The sequence below is a fragment of the Mustela lutreola genome, chromosome 15 (assembly GCF_030435805.1).
Source record: "Mustela lutreola isolate mMusLut2 chromosome 15, mMusLut2.pri, whole genome shotgun sequence".
NCBI lineage: Eukaryota > Metazoa > Chordata > Mammalia > Carnivora > Mustelidae > Mustela > Mustela lutreola.
In genome coordinates, this window is record NC_081304.1 from 6211208 (window position 1) to 6230926 (window position 19719).

At 54.7% G+C, this 19719-nt stretch overlaps 2 protein-coding genes and 1 long non-coding RNA gene across 9 annotated transcripts in view; 2 read left to right on the plus strand and 1 right to left on the minus strand.

Annotated features, from left to right (window-relative positions):
- The window catches only part of TMEM104 (transmembrane protein 104), a 54283-nt gene extending 39544 nt beyond the window's left edge, over window positions 1–14739 (minus strand). For both annotated transcript variants that reach the window (XM_059148752.1, XM_059148751.1), the window contains exons 1-6: window positions 14617–14739; window positions 13854–13979; window positions 6066–6187; window positions 3550–3631; window positions 2939–3035; window positions 2352–2432 (exon numbers count right to left, since the gene is read on the minus strand). In XM_059148752.1, the coding sequence (XP_059004735.1) occupies window positions 2352–2432; window positions 2939–3035; window positions 3550–3631; window positions 6066–6187; window positions 13854–13898 (427 nt within the window). In that variant the 5' untranslated portion in view covers window positions 13899–13979; window positions 14617–14739. The remainder of the gene's footprint in view (window positions 1–2351; window positions 2433–2938; window positions 3036–3549; window positions 3632–6065; window positions 6188–13853; window positions 13980–14616) is intronic.
- Window positions 2089–8443, plus strand: LOC131816237 (uncharacterized). 2 transcript variants are annotated; one of them, XR_009347983.1, is made up of 3 exons: window positions 2089–2177; window positions 2413–2519; window positions 8225–8443. It is a non-coding gene; the product is annotated as an uncharacterized LOC131816237 (long non-coding RNA). The 2 variants fall into 2 exon arrangements; XR_009347982.1 differs by lacking the exon at window positions 8225–8443 and adding an exon at window positions 3155–3242.
- Window positions 14740–14823: 84 nt separating the features above from the next.
- NAT9 (N-acetyltransferase 9 (putative)) lies at window positions 14824–19612 on the plus strand. Of its 5 annotated transcripts, none has more exons than XM_059148774.1 (7): window positions 14824–14906; window positions 15538–15623; window positions 17524–17633; window positions 18165–18308; window positions 18853–18912; window positions 19114–19208; window positions 19318–19612. In XM_059148774.1, exons 2-7 carry the CDS (start codon window positions 15547–15549, stop codon window positions 19450–19452), a joined length of 621 nt encoding a protein of 206 aa, XP_059004757.1. In that variant the 5' UTR covers window positions 14824–14906; window positions 15538–15546; the 3' UTR covers window positions 19453–19612. The 5 variants fall into 5 exon arrangements, with proteins under 5 accessions (XP_059004757.1, XP_059004755.1, XP_059004759.1 ...); XM_059148772.1 differs by having other exon boundaries at window positions 14825–14916; XM_059148776.1 differs by having other exon boundaries at window positions 14865–14928.
- Window positions 19613–19719: the final 107 nt, after the last annotated feature.

The following is a 19719-nucleotide window of genomic DNA, read 5'->3' on the forward strand; positions in this document are numbered from 1 at the left end:
GGGTCCCCAAGGGGAAAGCTGGGGACATGTTCCTTCTGGGCTATTTGAGGTCAGCTCTGCTCCGAGGAGTCTGGGGAAAAAAAGACAAGGAAAATACGGTCCTTGCGAGAACCCCTGAGGGCCTCAGATACCACCGATGTCTAAGCTCAGGGTTCCCGGGGGGTCGGGCTACCGCTCACCCCCCTGGCCCCAGGTACAACCTGTGCCCAGCTTGTCTTTCTGCTCTGACGCCAATGCTCTCCACAGAGAGGCACTGTCCCCTCCCCACGCACCCTCCTGTCCACTTGCCTGTGCCTGCAATGTCAGCTCTGTTTATCAACGGCCATTGGCCCTCCCTGATCAATAAATTTCATTACTAGACACAGAACGGGAGGATCAATGAGCTTCCAGAGAAGACAGCAATGACGACGCCTGGCACTGCTAGCCACAGGGAGTGAGCCGGGACCCCCGGGGGCTTGTTGGGGAGGGTGGCAGTCCCTCCGAAGAGAACGACCCTTGATTTAGGAATAGGGCAGAGTGGTGGGTTTCACCTGAGAGTGACTCTGCCTCGCCACCCCCACCAGGGGCATCAGACAACATCTGAGGACGTCCTGGCTGTCACAATGAGCAGGTGCTAAGGGCACCAAGTGGGCGGAGGCCCAGGGTGCTGCTCAGCCTCCCACAACACACAGGACAGGCCCCACGACAAAGAATGAGCCAGATGTCAACAGTGCCAGGTGTGGGAAACCCTCAGCAAAGAAGGTGTCCCGAGGGTGAGGCTACTCTCGTACAAGTGTGCTCCTTTTTTATTAGATTTGGGTGAACTATAAAGAAGTCTAGTCTATAAGGGGAGGAGAAAAAAAACCCCAACAAAACAAGAACCCACTGGTTCCCAGAATTGTTAAAGAAATCAGGGCAGACTGGGGGCACCTGGGTAGCTCAGTCGTTAAGTGTCTGCCTTCGGCTCAGGTCATGATCCCAGGGTCCTGGGATCCAGCCCGGCATCAGGGTTCCTGCTCAGCAGAAAGCCTGCTTCTCCCCCCACCCCACTTGTGGTCCCTCTCTCACTGTCTCTCTCTGTCAAATAAATAAAATCTTAAATAAGAAAAAAAGAAAGAAATCGGGACAGACTGTGAAACACGCTAATCGGAAAGGAGGTTTCAAAGCTGTATGTCCTCTCTCCAATGTACATCTTCCTTCCAAAGCCCACATTTGGAGGGGGAGAGCGTGCAGCTGCCAGGAGGAAATGTTTATGCTCTTATCTTCATCTAATGACATAGAGAGAGAGGAAAAACACGGACGGGCTGCACACAACCAATCTGGCCTTCATGATTCTGGAACCCTCTGTGAGGCTGGTGGGACGGGTGGGACCCAAACCCTCAGACAGTCTTTGGGTAAGATCATTCTCTTCCGGACTGTACGGTCAAATCACACCACCAGTGATAAACCGATGCTTAATATCCTGAGAAGCAGTCCTGAAGACTCTGGTTTCTATGATCCCCCAGGCTCTGAGTTCCTGCAGCTACATTCAAGATTAGAAAGAACCAGGGGAGATGCCACCCTTGCAAACAAGGGGCTGAGACAAAGGGGCAGAAAACCTCCCAAAGACCCTTACAGAGACAAGGATTTATTGAGATCGATCGGTCTGTCTGTGAAGGGGAAACGGGCAGGTTTGGGCACTAAAGAAGCGAAGCTCTTAAGCAGCTCATCTTCCCAAAGAACAACATCGGCTGTGGAGGTACACCGCGTTGTCACTAAACATCAGAACTGGGGCAGGGGGACCTTCTCAGCCACAGGCGATGCCGCTAAGGAGCAGGTGGGGTGGCGAGGGCTCCTAGTTAGACACTCGATGCCCAGACAGCAACCCGCGCATGGACTCCTTGCGCCCTCTGCTGGCCACCAGGGCACACGAGACGGAAAATGAGAGCGAGAGGCAGGTGCACACACAGGGGAGGGCACGGTGTAGCCTGCCACCCTCAGAGGTGCCTGCCCTGCCGTGTCCTGGCCTGAATCGTCCGCAAGAAAAGGGAGACAAGTCAGAAGCAGTCAAGCAAGAGGCACAAGACTGCCAGCCGTCTCCACCGGGTTCCCTCCTTGAGAAGTTGCTCAGGATCCCTGACCTCGGCAAGCAGGAGGAGCCTAGTGGCGGCCTCTCTGCTCCTTGCGCTGACGAAGCCGGCTGGACGCAGGAGAACAAGGTGAGCGGTTCAGCCCGCTCTCGAGAGGTGAGAGGCGGCAGCGCTCATAAGTACAGGGGCCGCGCAGACAGTCCGCTCCTGTGCTCCCTGCCCTACCCCTGCCAAGATCTGTTGGGAAGTACCCCCCGCCCCCGCAAGCTCTGCCCTCACCCCACCTTGAGAAAGAACTCATACCTTTATTGAAGAACATGGAGGCCATCTGTCCCATTTCCACCCGGTCTGTGATTTCAAAAAGGTTCAGAGATCCACGTCTCTCTGTGGAGCCAAACAGACAAGGAAGAAGAAGCGGTTTTCATTCGGAAAAGCTCCCAGAGGAGGTGCCGAGCTCACTAAATTTCCAGAGTAAGGAAATCCTGAAGCATTTCAAATTCTCGTGAGAACTTCCCATGTCTCCTCCTTGAAATATTTTCAAACAGTCTACAGAAAGGGATCCCAGGGATGCTTGCTATGGGGGGGGGCTGGGGGGGCTGGAGCTGGGACACCTGGCCTTGACTTGCTGGGTGGAACCGGGGAGGGGACCACGGTGGGACAGGAGGAGGAAGTGAGCCACCCCACATTTATTTGAGCCCCGGGCGCTGAGGTAAGTAACCTGCCCAAGCTGTAAACTTCAGCAAGTGGGGGAGCCAGCGGGGTGAAGCCTGCACCCCAGGCTCGTGCTCTGGACAGAGGGTCTGTGCAGAGATTCCCTGTCCTCTCTATGAAGAAAGGGAACCCTGTGGACCAGAGGGAGGTGCCAGCCTGTCGGGAACCCCAAGACTTACGCACTGACAGGATGGGCCGTTTCTCTGCTCGCTCATAGTTGTCCTGGACAAGGACATCACTGTCAGAGGCCGTGGAAGAGTCGTCATCTTCCTCCTCCTAGGAGGGGTGGGGCGGGGAGGGGGAACAAGCAAGGGAGAAGGGGGAGGGGCACACATAACACTCTAGAAAACCCATGGAAAATTGCAGAACCCATTTCCTTTATTATTTCTTTCCAGAAGGCGTCTGGCCGGGGGCCCCCCCAGCACCTCCACGCTGTGTGACTGCCCCCCCGCCCCAGCACCGCCACACTGCCATGCTAGGAGGTGTGGACACTCAGATGTCAGATCTGAAGCTGTAGCACAGTTTTGGGGTTCAGAATGATGAGCGAGTTCCAGGTCAGGGTTCAAGGGACCCATGACATGATGCTGAGAGCAGAGGCCGCACCTTTTGCTAAGCTATGTGGCTGTCAAGCCTCGGCTCCGGGACAAGGGTCTCGGAGTGGTGCTGTGGACACGAGCCTGCCGTCTGCTGGGAGGGAAAGAACTGGGCCCCCAGGGCTGCCTGTCCTAGAGCACGACGGGACCCAGGCACCGCATCAGGCTCTGCCCGGAGTCAAGGACAATACACACACCTGGTGGTTTTCCATCCTCTTCCAGTGGAGCTGAGCGTTGGCTGCCGCCATGGCCTCTACCACGAAGGTAGTCGTCACGAAGCTGCAGGGCAGGGCCCCGCGGGAATTGCCAAAGGCAGGTAGGGTTGGGGGTGGCACAATGAAACAGGAAAAACCATTTTAAGACCTGACCAGACCAGCAAGCCCAAAGTGTTTTCTCTTCTGAGGGCTGTTCCCTGGGGAACTGAGATGCATCCGACCTGATAAAATGTGTGCGCACGTGACGCCTGGCTCGCTTGCCTTGATGGCCCTGTCTAGGTTTAGAATGGGACTGGATGCCTGGGAGAGAGGCGTGTGCAACAGGGGTGGGGGGGGGGGAGTGTGCGCCTGGGGAAAGGGGGGTGTGGGGTGATGCGATACCACACACCAAGAAGGGGCCTGCTGGGGGCAGAGCAGGGTGGAGGCCGATTTCCAGGGGCTCCTGAAAGCCGCAGGGAAGGGCAGCTCTCACCGCTCCTTGCTGGGGCCCAGAGAGTGGTCAGCTCCCAGGGACGGCACTCACGGCCGGAGCGCAATCGCGGGGAACTGAAAAGGGACATTTGGCTCCAGAATGTGTTTTCCTTCCTTTTTTGGCAGTACCTTTACTTTCCTCATAATCTAGATAACGTAAAAGTAAGCTTGCATTTTTATGGCTTGAACTGAAAGGGACACTGGGACGTGGCACGGGGGGTCCAGTCAGCAGAGCTGCTGTCTGTAGACGCGGGGACTGCGTCCCTCTGCGCCAAACCCCAGCAGCACAGTCTCCTTCCCGAGACTTCACCCCAGACCTCCTCGAGCTCCCCCACCTGCTGCCCGCTGACTGCTCAGCCCGACCGCTCAGCCCGACCGCTCAGCCCGCACCCACTCAGCCCGACCGCTCAGTCCGCACCCACTCAGCCCGACCGCTCGGCCCGACCGCTCGGCCCGCACTTGCTCCATCTTGGGGGCTGGAGGGCAGCTGGCTCTGAAACTCTCATTCCAGTGCCTTGGCACCTTCTAGAAAGGTTTCTCATTATCTTGCTTAAGTGACCATTTTAAGGACTTTAGATTTTCCCTTTTTCTGCAAGTAAAACTGGAATCAATCTTAGTTAAGGCATAAAGAGGCTTCTCGTGGTTCCATGAAGCCAACTCATCGATCATGTTCTAATATTAATGGGTTGAACAGGGAGGGGACATGGCAGGCCCTACCTGGGGGCCCCCAATAATCACTTCCCATTCAGACGGCTGCCTGTGCTGAAGGTCCTTTAAAGGGGACACCAGAGCCACAGAAGGACGAGGACTTCTAGGCTCTTGGCTGCCAGGACCCGCAGGAAGTAATGAGCCAACAGTACCCCAAGGATGGCCACAAAACTCCCAAAAGAAATGGGGTGCAGGAGCAGAGAAATGTGGGTGTTCTCCTATCCCATTCAGCCTCTTCGAGGTCCTCATTGGCTTCAACTATAGCCCGTGTGTCAGCCTTCCCAGAGCACCCCTCCTTCCTCCTTCCCGTCTGCCGAAATGCTGCCCTCTGTGACCACCGACCACCTGCCGAAAACTGCCGTGGTCCCCAACTCCCCTGTGCCTCACCCCCCAGGCTTTGTAGGGCTTCTCGCACATCACCCATCATCACCTTCCAACTTACTCTACGATTCTCTTACTATCTGCACTCCTTATGGCTCCCCACAGAGAGAGAGAAAAGTCTGGAGAGCAGTGATCTTTGTTCTGTTCACCTAAGAACAGTGCCTGTTGTCGCCTTTCCCAGGGGAGGTGCCCCTGGGGCATGTTTCCAGGTGTTCCCTCGCCTCTTTCTGGCAGCTCGTGGGTTCGTACCTGGTAACACATAGTCCTAAATCCCTTATGGGCCCAGGGTACTTGCTGAATGAATCCCCACTTCCACGCAGAATCCCTGAGAGGAAACTCAAGTAGGCTCTCCCTTCTGGGGAGGACAGCCAGGGGACCCCACACATGCAGCTCAAGGAGCAGGAGCCCCTGAAAGCCTAGGAAGGCTCTGGGCACCTGTTTGCTGCCAGGCACAAGGTGAGGCTAACCATTGATTACGTGTGCACCTGTGTGTTTGCCACCGACTCCGTGGACTACTTTAAGCAAGTTCTAAATTCCACACCGACTTCCCTTATCACTGCAGACATTTGTCCCATCTGTTTCTGGGGCTAGGTGGTATTTTCTCGGAGAACAAAAATTAATGGTACCACTAAGAAAGTATACCACTGGGGCAGTCAACCTGCTGGGGAAGCAATGTGAGCATCACGCGATGAAACATTCCACAGCCTGGTCAGAAGGCTGGCCTCTTAACTGATCAGGCTGTGTGCCTGTTCTGCTAGCACGAGACCTGGAGACCTTTGTGTCTCCTTTCCCGTTGCCGGGCCACCCTGGTTGGGATTCACTGGGGACACCTGGCTGCCCCCCCAGGCACGCTTCCTTGTGTTAACGAGAGAAGTCAGGGCTTCCTGGGCATGCCTCTCCCGCTACAACCCCCCGCCCGCCCCGTGCCAGCCTCTTACCTCATGAAGCCCAGGAACACCAGCAGGACCAGGCTGACCAGCCACCCTGCGGTGGCAAAGGCCTTGGGCATGGTGAGTGCACCTGTGCCCACGATGAGGTTGAACATGTACACCAGCCCCACCTACAAGCGACAGAAGTGACAGTCAAGCCCCCAGAGCGATCAACTCCCAAAGACGAGCCTGGTGACAGCCAGACTGGAAGCAGGGAGGTGAGACCTGAGCTGCGGAAGCGGGTCAGAGGGCAGAATTCCGCCTGGGTTCAAAGGAGATGCGCTCTGCCACCGGCTGAACGTCAACACTTTAAAGGCTCGGGTCCCACATTCCGTCGCTCTTCCCAAGGTGTCTCTGCTGATCGGGTTCCTTCTCTGCTTCTGCTGTCACAAACCCACCACCTTGTCATTTCCTATTATTCAAAGCTGTGCCGTGGATGTTAGCTCCCTGCCCAACCAGGCTGGAGGCTTCCAGAGGACACACCGCCACATCGGGGGACATGGCACAGGGATGAACCTAGCGCTGACCTACAGAAACCTCCACTCCTCCCAGACCTCTGAGCACGTGACCCCCATTCTTGCCATCGTCTGGATGTGGACATTCATGCTGCTTCCTTTCCCTCCCTGCCTCCCCACTCCCTAACTTCAGGGATTCTTATGAAAACTGAGATATAATTCACATGCCATAAAATTCACTCTTTAAAAATATTTGCAAATGACATAGCTGATAAAGGATTAGTATCCAAAATACATAAAGAACTTATACAACTCAACAGCTAAAAAATAAGTAATCCCATAAAAAAAAAAAAATGGAGAGAAGTCATGGGCAGACATTTCTCCAAAGACATACAGATGACCACAAGACACAAGAAAAGATGCTCAAGATCTCATCATCAGGGAAATGCAAATCAAAACCACAAGAGCTATCACCTCACACCTGTCAGAATGGCTGAAATCAGTAACACAGGAAACAACAGGTGTTGGTGAGGATGTGGGAAAAAAACAACAGGTGTTGGTGAGGATGTGCACGGCTGGTGGGAATGCAAGCTGGTGTAGCCACTGGGACAGTATGGAGGTGCCTCAAAAAGTTAGCAAGAGGAGCCTGGGTGGCTCAGTGGGTTAAGCCACTGCCCTCAGGTCGGGTCACGATCTCAGGGTCATGGGATCGAGGCCCGCATTGGGCTCTCTGCTCAGCGGGGAGCCTGCTTCACCCTTCTCTCTCTGCCTACCTCTCTGCCCATTCGTGATCTCTCTCTCTCTGTCAAATAAATAAATAAAAACCTTAAAAAAAAAAAAAGTTAGCAAGAGAACTACCCTATTCTCTGGTAATTACACTCCTGGGTATTTACTCCCCAAATACAAAAATACCAATTCAAAGGGATGTGTGCACCCCTCTGCTTATAGCAGGGTTATCTATGACAGCCAGATTATGGAAGCAGCCCTGGTGTCCACTGACAGATGAACGGATAAACAAGAAACGGTACAGATGTACAGTGAAATAGCATTCCCATCAAAACCAACGAAATCCTGTCATTTGCAATGATGTGATGGAGTCAGAGAGTTTAATGCTAAGCAGTGGAAGACAGAGAAAGACAAATGACACAGGATTTCACTCATGGGGTATTTCAGAAACAAATGAGCAAAGGGGAAAGAAAAGAGGGGGGGGAGAGGCGGACAAATGAAAGAACAGACTCTTAACGACAGAGAACACACTGATGGTCATCAGAGGGGCAGTGGGTCGGGGCCTGGACGAGACAGGTGAAGGGGACGAACAGCGCGCCGGTCTCGGGGAGCACGAGTGGCGCCCAGCACTGCTGAGTCACTGTACTCGACACCTGAAACTGACAGAGCACTGCATATTAACTACGCTGGAATTAAAACTAAAAACTCAATAAAAAAGTTCTTTCCAAGGACACAGTTCAGGGGTTTCTAGCACAGTCACAAGCTGTACAACCAGCAGCACCACCTAATTCCACTTCGTCACCCCCAAAAAGCAGGCAGCTACCCACCAGCAGCGGCCGCCCTGCCCCTGACAACCGGCCTCTGAGCAGAACTGCCAGGTCACTGACCTCAAGTTTTCAACCCTCATTCCCACCAACTTGACTCTAGCTGTTAACTGTCATTTTCCTTTTTTGACTCTAGCAGTTAACTGTCATTTTCCTTTTTCAGGATCTCAACCAGGAAATGCCCTTCTCTGAGCTGAAGCCTCCGCAGCCCCGGCCATTCCCTCGGATGCCTGCGGTGGCCCCATCCGCCCACCCCAGGTCACCCCCTCCACTCTGGTGTCACTTGTCTTTGGCATCCTGTGCAATGGGCTAGTTCCACGAAGCTCAAAGCTCGGTCTACCCCTGCCTCACTCCCTCCCCCGTGCCACCCCCCACCCCAGCCTTGGATGGACCCGGCACCTGATTCCTCTGCTCCCTACACAAAGATGCTAAAAGTTCCTGGAAACTTTCTTTTTCTTTCTTTCTTTTCTTTTCTTTTTTTTTTTTAAACTAGAATGACTGGTCCCACAACAAATGAAAGGTTCCCTCAGCTGTGCTCCACCAGCATCTGACTGCCTTTGCTCCACCCCAGACTTCTTGGCATCTCCCGCAAGAAACCACCAAACCTCACCCTTCGTGCCCCAGCGCCCGACCCCACCGCTCTCAGCCGAAGGCTGTGTCCCGTGTTATGGGGGTAACTGAGGCCATCTGATGTGCCCTGCCCGTGGCCCCATTCCCCCCCTTGCTCAAAAATCAGTGTCTGCATCCTCCCAACCCCCTCCCTGCCCGTGAGGGAAGCTGTGTCTTTCCTCCTGGGGGACTCCAAGCCCTGCACCCAGACTTCTGGGCTCAGTCCTTCTTTCTGGAATCTTCCTCTTGCCAGCTCTTCCCCTCTGCCTCCAAGTGTCCTCGACACCTTCGAAACACAATTCTCTTATTTCTCTTCACCAAACTCATCGGAGTGGCTACCTACGTTTCCCAGTTTCTACTTTGTGGTTTCCATCCCAGAGCTCTTTTGAAACTACATTCTTCAGAATCACCAGTGACCTCCTATTTGCCTAATCCAGTGGCTTTCGTAGCCTTTACTCCTTCCCATACTCTGACGTAAGCGGTCTCTTTTCTTCTCTCATTTCCCCCCTCAGCCACTTCACTCAGTCCTGAGGCTTTAACCACCACGGCTGGACAGAGGGCCACCGGACCTCTCTCCGGAGGCACCAGCCGTCCTGCAGACCGCAGACCCACCGTCTGCCAGCCGCCCCCGCCTCCTCCCTTCTGCCTATCTCAGCGCTAGCCATTCTCCTTCGGAAGAGGCTTCTCTGGCTATCTCGGGTCCGATTCCCATTCAATTGCTTTCAGCCTGGACTGGGACAGCCACTTCTTAACTGGGTTCCCTGTGCTCTATGGCATTGACAGACTTAGTTGGCTTTTCTGTTAAAAACCTATTTTGGGGGGGGTGCCTGGGTGGCTCAGTGGGTTAAAGCCTCTGCCTTCGGCTCGGGTCATGATGCCAGGGTCCTGGGATCGAGCCCCGCATCGGGCTCTCTGCTCAGCGGGAAGCCTGCTTCCTCCTCTCTCTCTGCCTACTTGTGATCCCTGTCTGTCAAATAAATAAATAAAATCTTTAAACAAAACAAAACCAACCTGTTTTTGTTAAAAACAACAACACGAACACTTCATCTTTGGGAACACCTACCCATCTCTCATTTTTACTTCCCCGGTCTTAGAAATATACACTTTAATATATTTTTAAAAAATTTCTAAAATAACCATGTACTGACTTTTATTTTTATTTTTTTTAAAAATCAGAAACACACAAATTGGGGCCATTTTCCTAACCTCAGTCAGAAATTTTTTATTTTAAATAGAGCTGGGGGGAGAAGTGATTAGGGAGGACCAGACTCCCAGGCAGGTGCTGAGAGCGCATCTGAGTGCTGGACAGAGCTCTGCCCACTGTCCATTTACTCTCGGCAGAGGGCACCTACCCCCTGCCCCCTGCCCAGCCCCTCAAATCGCATCCAACACTCAGACACATTCTAACGCTGCTTCCACCACAAAACCCTTCCAGTTCTGCTCCCCTCTTTTGAACCTTGGAACAAGAACACTTATGCCCTAGTTTGGGTTTTCAGTGTTATCTTTTCCCCACTACCCCCCGTGAGGCTCCCCGTGGCCCGTGTGTCACTTCTCAGGGTGTGTGGCACACAGTCTCCAGCTAGGAATCCTCTGCCGAGCTGACTGGACCTGGCCAGGTCTTCTCTGACGTAAGTCCCAGTCTTTGTCCCGTTTTAAACATCACAGTCCCCGTTTGATCCCATAGACAGATCCCAAAAGGATTAAAACAAGTTTGAACCGTGTCCCTACAGCTCCCTGCAGCTTTGTTCTCTGCATATCACTTTTCTGAGCAGTAACATTTAAGAAGGGTGGACCCTTTCTCTTTATGGAAAACGGCCCCTGTGAAGGTTCTCGTGATCCAAGCAAGGAGAAAGTGATGGTTCTTAGCCAAAAGTTAAGTTTTATAAGGAGCTGAAACAGTACAAGAGGCATCTGTGAATGCAGCGATGCCTAAAGGTCTTGCGATGTAAAAGCCAAGGGTCCATCACACAGCCCAGCCTCAGCACTTCTGACATCTGGGGCCAGATGTGGTAGGGCCGTCCTGTGGACTGTAGGATGTTAGCAGCATCCCTGGCCTCTACTGACTAGGTTCCAGTACCCCTCAACCTTGAACCTGTGTTGTGACAGTCACAAATGTCTCTGGACACTGCCAAATGTCCTGGGGTGGGGTGTGCGTGTGTGCTTGTGTGGGGGGGGGGGGCAAGACTGCCACCAGCTGAGAACCACTGGGGATAAACAATGAAATAAACACACTCTCAATGGACACCTTAGGTAAGTCTCAGTGCAAAAGATCCTTCAAGAACTTGATGAAGAAGCTAACTGGGGGGCGCCTGGGTGGCTCAGTGGGTTGAGCCGCTGCCTTCGGCTCAGGTCATGATCTCGGGGTCCTGGGATCGAGTCCCGCATCGGGCTCTCTGCTCAGCAGAGAGCTTCCTCCCTCTCTCTCTCTCTGCCTGCCTCTCCATCTGCTTGTGATTTCTCTCTGTCAAATAAATAAATAAAATCTTTAAAAAAAAAAAAAAAGAAGCTAACTGGGGACGGAGAGTTGGGAGCAGAAATGAATAATCACATTTGTCTTATGCCATCGCTCTTTTTTAGTTTCAAAGTAAGAACTCAGGGCCTAGTGGGGCTCTGGGAACCCTGCAGGGTAACGTGAGACTTCTTCACCTCCCTGGTGAGAGTTAAAGCAGCTCGACCTTCAACAATGGTGCTGGTGCAGACCAATTACGAGGACGATGGAGCAGGAGGCAAGTGAGAGCTGAGCCACAGCAGGTCAAAGGCAGCTGTGGGGGCGGGAGGAGGGGGAGGAAGGAGACAGGCTCTCCTGCCAGTTCTGTGGGGACTACTCCTGGAAGGTGCGGCTGAGAGCAGAAGAATCAAGCCCTCTCCAGGCTGAAGTGCCTCCTCCCTTTCTCCCCGACTCCCTGGGATGGCGGACCTGCGCCCCGTGCTTAGGGAGCTCAGTTCCTGCTGCCTTTCCTCCCACCCAGCGGGCTCCCCCACAGATGGGCGCGAGGTGGGCGGCACGGGCGGTTTTCGTCCGCTTCCCCAGTGATAGTTGTCAAAGGAAACAGAAGGCAGCAGAGATACGGAAGCAATGACTAGGATCTGAGGCTGTGAAAGAGTGACCTTTCCTTTGAAAGCAACGGCAACGATCTTTGACAAGACCGGGCTGGCAGGGCCCTCGGCAGCCCACGCCGTCCTCTATTTGGGTCCCATAATCCCTGCAGCCCTGAGCCGCTCCTGGTCCCTGTACACAGGGAACCCAGACATACCTGTTCTGGGGTCACTTCCAGGGGGACGGGCGGGCCTGAACCGTGCTGTGAGCCCAGTGCCACCACTGAGAGGGCCTGTCGCCAGAGTCCCAGGAGACTGGCCTGCCACTGCACACAATTTACAGAGAATAATGCAAGCTAAGGCAAACATCCCAGACGCCCTTGAGGAGGAAAAGAGCGGACAACAGGGCAACACTGAGGCAGGAGAAGGGCTTTGCGTTGGGAATAACCCCCGTCATGGGCTGATGCACCTCCATGAACCAAGTAAGTGCTCAGTGTTTCGGTTTCCCAGGACCTGGAGAGCAGGTCCGGGCTGCACTGCACGGAGCAGGGGACTCAGAGCAGTGTCTGTAGTGAAGTGAGTTCCACCGCTTTCCTGGGCTCAGCGGAGGGTGAACCTATGCCCTTCTCCTGGTCTCACGACGGATCGAGAACCACTCTCCCTAGGGAAACCTCAGGAAGAAGGCGCGGGCTCGCCTCAAAGCCTGACCGCTAACTCTCAGCTAATGCCGCCTCATCACCCAACCTCTCTACATCTCCATGGGTAGGGGCAGGATAAGAGAACGCAAGCAGTTGCTTATGGCAAATGCCCAGAGTATGCCCTTAAACACAGACGTCAAACGAAACCAAACACACAGGAAAGTTGGGGGCGGGGAGCAGAACCCACCGAGACTTGGGCCTCACTGCCTAATTTCCTGTGGGTATGTGTGTGAAATGATTATGCGAATAACTGGAGACCCCAGAAAGCCGTGCATGTCAAAGTTTTTTCCTTTCTAGAACCCAGTTACAGAAATAACTCATCCTCTCATCTCTAAACCAATACACGCTCCGAGCAGCAGCAGGGAGGGCAGCGACTTGTACGGACGGTGGGGACATTTCACGGCTGATCCCGAGAGGAGGCTGTGAGCTGTCAGACAATTCCTCGGATGAGAGAAACACAATTAGATTCAGTCCAAAGTTCGAGAAACACTTTCCCTTGCTAAATTATGGAGAGAAAGGGAGTCTCCTTCCGTGCTATCCACACAAGACACAGACCCAGCTGGAAGACCGTGATGTCAGAAAGGCTTTCTGCCAGCTGTTTTCTGAGATGCTCTCTTATCGATCGCGCCACAGCTCCAGAGTCTGTGAGGTCAGCAGAGACAAAGCAGGGATTCCCAGACTAGGAACTAAGTGCATAGAGGGGCAGCTGCTTAAGGTTAGGTAAATTCTAGAAAGAGGGCTTTGTTACTTCAGGCAGTGCTGCTAAGTGACCCTGGGATACTTAGTAGCACCATGAGTCAATCACTTGATTATTCTAATCCTCCAGCTAGGTATCTGGCAAGAGAACTCGGTGATGTAACCAGGACCAATCTTTCATTACACAAAGAAGATACACTGAGCACGCTAGTGGGAGGTGGGGTGTGTGTTGGGGGGGCACAGACCCAACACAGTAAGAAATCAATCCTTCTAATTGTTCTAATTACAGACTCCACAAACTGCACTTGGAAGTCTCTGCAAGCTTTCTCTGCCTCTTACGCCATCCAAGACCATAAAAGTTGCACAACTGACAACTCAGTTGGCAACCAAAGTGCTTTCAAACTGCTGAGATGGGCAAACCCAGAGTCAACCGCTGTCAATCACCATCCCTGAGCAGCAGCACAGTTTACAAGTGCTGGTGGCCCCGACATCAAGATCACAAGGAATCAGCAAGTCAGCTTTGCTTCCTTGACCACACACCCTGACCAGCATCCAACACGTGAACAAACTCTCATCACATGCTCTGAGCCAGGACAGCAGCAATATGGCTGTAGCGGAATGGCCTTCCCCTCCCTGGCTTTCACCAGGGTCTCAAAGCAGCTGTCCTCTGTAGTATGGTCTAGGAAGCACGGTCCTTCTCTAGGAGACCATGGCAACGACGTGGGTAAAACAGGTTCTAAAAGTAAAACTCACGTAGGGAGAATAGAGCTCCCCAGTCTCTGTGATTTCACCGGCCATTTCCAAAAGTGAAGAAGGGTCACTGGGCAGCCGGGATTCTTCAGGTTCCTTCCCTGTTGGGGCGCCGGCTGCTGCGGCTCCCTAGGGGGAGAGAAAGCAGACTTCCAACTTTCTGACAGGTGTCGCTGGCGTGGGGGGCCAGTTCTGGAAAGCAGCCTCCCACCCCCCGCCTGCTACTTTTATTACAGACATGGCCTCAATGCCTGCCATGAGACAGTCCTGGCAGACAGACCTGGGTGGTTTCCTCTAACTTTTCCCTTGCGGTGCGGTGCATGAAGGAATTCATGCCCCTCAGACTCCAAGTGACAGAAGGAGACCCGCAAGCCACTAAGTCGCCCTCGCCATGGGGCGTCCCCTCTGTACACTCTGGGGGGGCGTCCACATTCCACGCCAGGAACGGCGAGCTCACTACCATACACTGCAGTCCAACTAACTGTCTCCTCCGCCTAGGGCAACAAACTTGTTTGCTTAGGGCTAGGCTTGCCCAGGTCGCTCCCCAACCCAACCCCTTGCTTCTAAACCTCTCCTTTTTAACGGGACCTCCGTTCCCCACCCCCCAACCTGTTTTCTGCCCTGCCTTCGGGCTCCCCAGCCTCAAGCCTCCCTCTCTTCTCAAGGGCCCCGCTTCGGGTCTTTCCCCAACTTCTTCCTCCCTCCTGGAGCAGCCCCGAACCTGGCGCCGTCCAAGCCCATCCCACCCTCCCGTCCAGCCGGACACCTGCACTCCGGCTCGCTCCCGGCCGCCGCGGCCGGCGCCACCGGCCCCTCCACCGCCGCCGCCGGCTCCAGCTGTCCCGCACCAGCGCCCACAGCGCGCATGCGCCCGCGCCCGGAGTCCACCTTGCTCGTGCGCGCCCTGGGCGGGACGGAGCGCGCTGATTGGGCGCCTCGCGGAGGCGGGACCGGGATTGGGCCGGGGCGGCTGCCGTCTGCGTGGCGGAAACGGGGGAGGGGCACTCCCAGGCGCGTGCGGGAAGGGGGCCGCGGGTCGGAGGGCTAGCGGGGCAGGTCGGAGGAGGTGGTTCGCGGGGTCCGCTGGGGACTACTTCGTGGGCGGGGCGTGGGTGTGAGCTGAACCGCTCCGGGACCCCGGCGGTGGGGGTGATCGAGGAGAGCAGCCTGCTTGTCCGCACAAAGGGGAGGGGACTGAGAACTTAAGCCTGCCTCACCCCGGAGCGGCCCGGTTAGACCTGGCTTGGTGGGTGGGGAGGAGAGAGGGTCCGAGTCCGGCGCCTGGGCTGGTCGCGGGGAAGAGGGGCTGGAAATAGGCTTGAAGTGGGACGGAAGGTTGATCCTGGGGTGGAGCCTCGGGACAGGGGCACGTGATGGGAGCTTTGGGGTTAGATCTTGGCGCTTGGGTTTGAGGCTTCGTAGTTCCGCGAGTTGGGATGGAAGGGGGTACGCAGAAGTGGTCGCTCAGGCTTAGCCCCTTGAGGTGCGACGCAAGGATTTTGTAATTTTCTTTAGACCGCCGTCTTCCCCCTTCTCGCAAGGGGACTAGAGTCTGCAATGTTTGGAAAGAAAGAAGGACCAGGGTTCTTCTGACAACTTAGCTCCGGGAGGAAGTAAAGGCCCCGGGGCTCCCACCCTAAGGGGAGGAAACACAGGGTCCTGAAGTGTTTGCCCTCCCCTCCTGCAGGTCGCTACCATGAGGTTAAATGAGAACACTTTGCTGCTGGGGAAGAAGGTGGTGCTAGTACCTTACACCGCAGAGCACGTGCCTAGGTAACAGTCCACCTAACACGGGATGCAAACTCCTCTCCCAGGATGTAGCGAAGAGGGTCAGCCTTCCTCATCCCAAATCCCAGAGGCGGCTTGCTCTGGGAAGCAGAAACATTGCTGCGAGAAGTCCTTACAGAAAGAAGCCAGCACTGAAGCAGAGGTTGAGGACTTCAGCAACCCCTCCCCCAGCATTCGCCTTCCGTCCTTTCAGCTTCCGTTTTGGACTTTCTTCAGAGAATGATTTTATGTAAACTAAATGGGTGTAAGAAAAGAAACGGCATAATTGTAAATTAGTGACATTTCTCTTCTTAGTTCTTTTTTTTAAGATTTTATTGATTTATTTGACAGAGATCACAAGTAGGCAGAGAGGCAGGCAGAGAGAGCGGAGGAAGCAGGCTCCCCGCGGAGCACAGAGCCTGATGTGGGGCTCCATCCTAGGACCCTGGGATCATGACCAGAGCCGAAGGCAGAGGCTTTAACCCACTGAGCCACCCAGGCACCCCTCTTTTTTTTTTTTTTTTTTTAAGATTTATTTTAGAGAGAGTGGGATTGGGGGAGGGGGCAGAGGGAGAAAGAATCCTGAAGTAACCTCCCCATGGAGCAGGGAGCCAGATGCAGGGCTCGACCCCAGGGCCATGACCCGAGCCTAAGGCAGACACTTAACAACTGAGCCATCCAGGGGCCCCGGTATGCTCTGTTCTTGAAGCCATGACTGTATCTTGTCATAAAAGCTGATAAGAGCTGATGGGTTGTTCTGATGTCTGCTGTTCTGAAAGGCCAGAGCTGAGTCTCAGGGTGGGACTCCTGCCAGGGCAGCTGGCAAACGTCTGGTAGCCTGGAATGGTGGTGATGTAGGGGTATACTCTCTCCTTGTAGTTTTTCTTTTTTAAAAGATTTATTTGAGAGAGAGAGCAAGCATGTGCACGCAAGTGGGGGGTGGACAGGGAACGGAGGGAAAGGGAGGAGTAGGTTCTTTGCTGAGCAGGGAGCCCACTCAGGGCTCGATTGGGCTCTATTTCAGGACCCCAGGATCATGACCTGAGCTGAAGGCAGACACTTAACTGAGCCACCCAGGCACTCCTGTAGTTTTTCTTTTTGGGGGTTCCAATCTGGCCTTTGTGGAGGCATGTCCAGCTGTCTTTACAGCTTGCCATAGACTTTCGCTCAGGAATTTGAGGAATGTTTGCCTTAATACGATTCCTCTAGCGCTGACCCCTGAGACAGCATGGGAAGCTGGAGAGACAGAACGGACCCCTCCTGCTGTTCTCTTGTAAGACTAGCTCGCTTCTAGGACCTTTTTTCTTTTTTTAAAGATTTTATTATTTACTTATTTATTTGAGAGAGACAGCAAGAGAGGGAACATAGGCAGGGGGAATGGGAGAGGGAGAAGCAGGCTTCCCACTGAGCAGGGAGCCTAATGCAGTGCTCAATGCCAGGACCCCTGGGATCATGACCTGAGCTGAAGGCAGATGGTTAATGACTGAACAACCCAGGCACCCCTGCTTCTAGCGCTAGTGCTTGTGGCCCTTTGCCTTAGCTTTTATTAGCTTTTATAACCCTTTCCTTGTTTTTTTTTTTTTTTTGGAGGGAGCGTGCATGAGCGCCAAGTTGCGAGCAGTGGGAGGGGCAGAGGGAAAGAGAGAATCCCAAGCAGTCTCCATGCCCAGCTCTGGGCTGATGCAGGGCTCCATCTCACAACCCAGAGATTGTGACCTGAGTTGAAATCAAGAGTCGGGCGCTTAACCGACTGAGCCACCGCACGCCCCTCCTTGGATCTTTCATGAGCCCCGTGTTAGCCCCGTGGGCTGCTGCTTCCTACCATCTACTTCTTCATCTCAGAAAATGTCAGACCCTACTCCTGAGTCAGTCCTGCATGCCCAAGGCCATCCCCCTGTCCCTGCAGGTACCACGAGTGGATGAGATCAGAGGAGCTGCGGCGTCTGACCGCCTCGGAGCCACTGACTCTGGAGCAGGAACATTCCATGCAGCGGAGCTGGCGGGAGGACGCGGACAGTGAGGAGCGCGGGCCCTGGGCCGGGCTGGCAGCGGGAGGGCTGGCTCCAGAGGCGAGGCAGTCTCCGGCTTCCCTCCCTTTCTCTAGCCTTCTGGGCCCCAGAAGCTTTGTGAAAAAAACCCTTCCTGAAAAGTCTGGGAGGTGCCAGAAACCATCCTACTCTGATGCTCCTGGAAGCCAGGCCCCATGACCGAGGCTTCTGCCTTTTGCCCCCACTCACAACATCAGACTTGGAATGATTTTGGAGAAAGAAGAGTGTGTAGGGCTCTGGCTGTACCTGGAGGCCCTGCCCCTCATGGGTCTTGCTCAAACACAGTTGTGGTTCCTGCTCTCTGAGAACACAGCTGCTGTTGGGGCTCCATTCTTTCCCGCATAAGACAAATTTAGGGCTTTGTCATCAGCTAAGGGAAGCTTGGCTCGTTTTCCTCCTGGCCCACTGTGCTCTCCAGTTCTGTGGTTTAGGTAGGAAGACTATGGTCCCATCGCCTCTTCGGGGAGAGTAGGTGATAACCGTGTTGCCTCATTTTCAGAGTGTACATTCATTGTGCTGGATGCAGAGAAGTGGCAGGCCCGGCCGAGCACCACTGAAGAGAGCTGCATGGCGGGAGACGTAAACCTCTTTCTCACAGATCTGGGGGACCCCTCCCTGGGGGAGATTGAGGTCATGATTGCAGGTTGGTTCCGCCTGGCCCTGCCTTCCCTCCCTCTGGCCCGCGGAGCTGCTGCACCCTGAGCCAGCCGGGACTGCGTAGGGTTCTCCGGGCAGTGATTCCCCCCTGGTCGGCAGCTTTATTTCTGTCCTCTGCTTAGGGGTGAATTTAACCTTTGGTTTGTGGAGCGGGGGGCGGGGAAGTGGTCTCCAGACTTCATTCTGCCCTGTTCCTGCTGGGGGCGCTGAGTGCTGAGGACCCTCCCAAGATCTCCCCACGCTGCGGGAGGAGCCCCTCTAGTCTGTGTCTTCCTTGGTCCACAGCCTTCCCCTAAGACTGTCCTAATGAGGCAGGACACTGAGGTTAAAGGGTCGGCTTTGGGGTTGAGTTGCTGGGAGCCCTTTGCGGGTCATTTTGACTTCTCTTTGTCTATTTCCCTGTCTGCTCAATGGCAGTAATAGCACCAGCCGGTCCAAGTTGAGGATGAACCAAGGTTTGGGCTGCCTCACGGCTCTGCCTGCCGTGGAGCCCCGCACACGCCGCCAGTGACTACCGTTGTTTCTCCTAGAGCCCGGCTGCAGGCGCAGAGGCTTTGGCACCGAGGCTGTTCTCATGATGATGTCTTACGGTGAGGAAGCCTCAGAGACAGTGGGGGCATGGTCAGGCCCCAGGTTGGGGGGTGGGGCACGTTGGGAGGGGCCTTCCTCAGGCCTGAGGGTGGGGACCAGGGGACAGATGCCTGCATTGCCAAGTGGGAGGGGCAGGGCAGGGGCTGTGAGGGGCTGGCTTCATTCTGTGGCTCGTCCCTCTCCCCCATCTTCTCTGGAAGGAGTGACCAAATTAGGTCTGACCAAATTTGAGGCTAAAATTGGGCAAGGAAATGAACCGAGTATCCGGATGTTCCAGAAGCTTCACTTTGAGCAGGTGAGGATGTTGCTGGTGGAAGGGCAAGGCCTGAGGCAGGTGGTGGGGCCTGGTGGTGCTGGAGCTTGTGGCTGTACCTGCCCCCCCCGCCCCCCCCTTGCTCACACAGGTGGCTGTGAGCAGCGTCTTCCAAGAGGTGACGCTCAGGCTGACAGTGAACGAGCATGAGCGGCAGTGGCTTCTGGAGCAGACCAGCCACGTGGAAGAGAGGTGCTATGGAGATGGGTCGCCGCAGTCCCAGTGACAGCTGGCCTTGTCAGCAGCCGCCCCATGTGAATGGGGGTGCTGGGACCACACAGAACAGCAGAGTTCCGTAACACAAAGTGAACTGTTGGGGGCTTCGGGGCACTGTGCACCTGGCCCCTCTGTAGCCTGTGACTCTTCCTGTGGGGCGCTTCGGACTCTGGCCTCCCTCAGGCTGGTCGTGTGGATGAGTGACTTCCGAAACAGCCCATCCTCCTGGCCAGCCCTGGACTTGGAACTTGGAGTGGACAGCGTGAAGCCCCAGGAG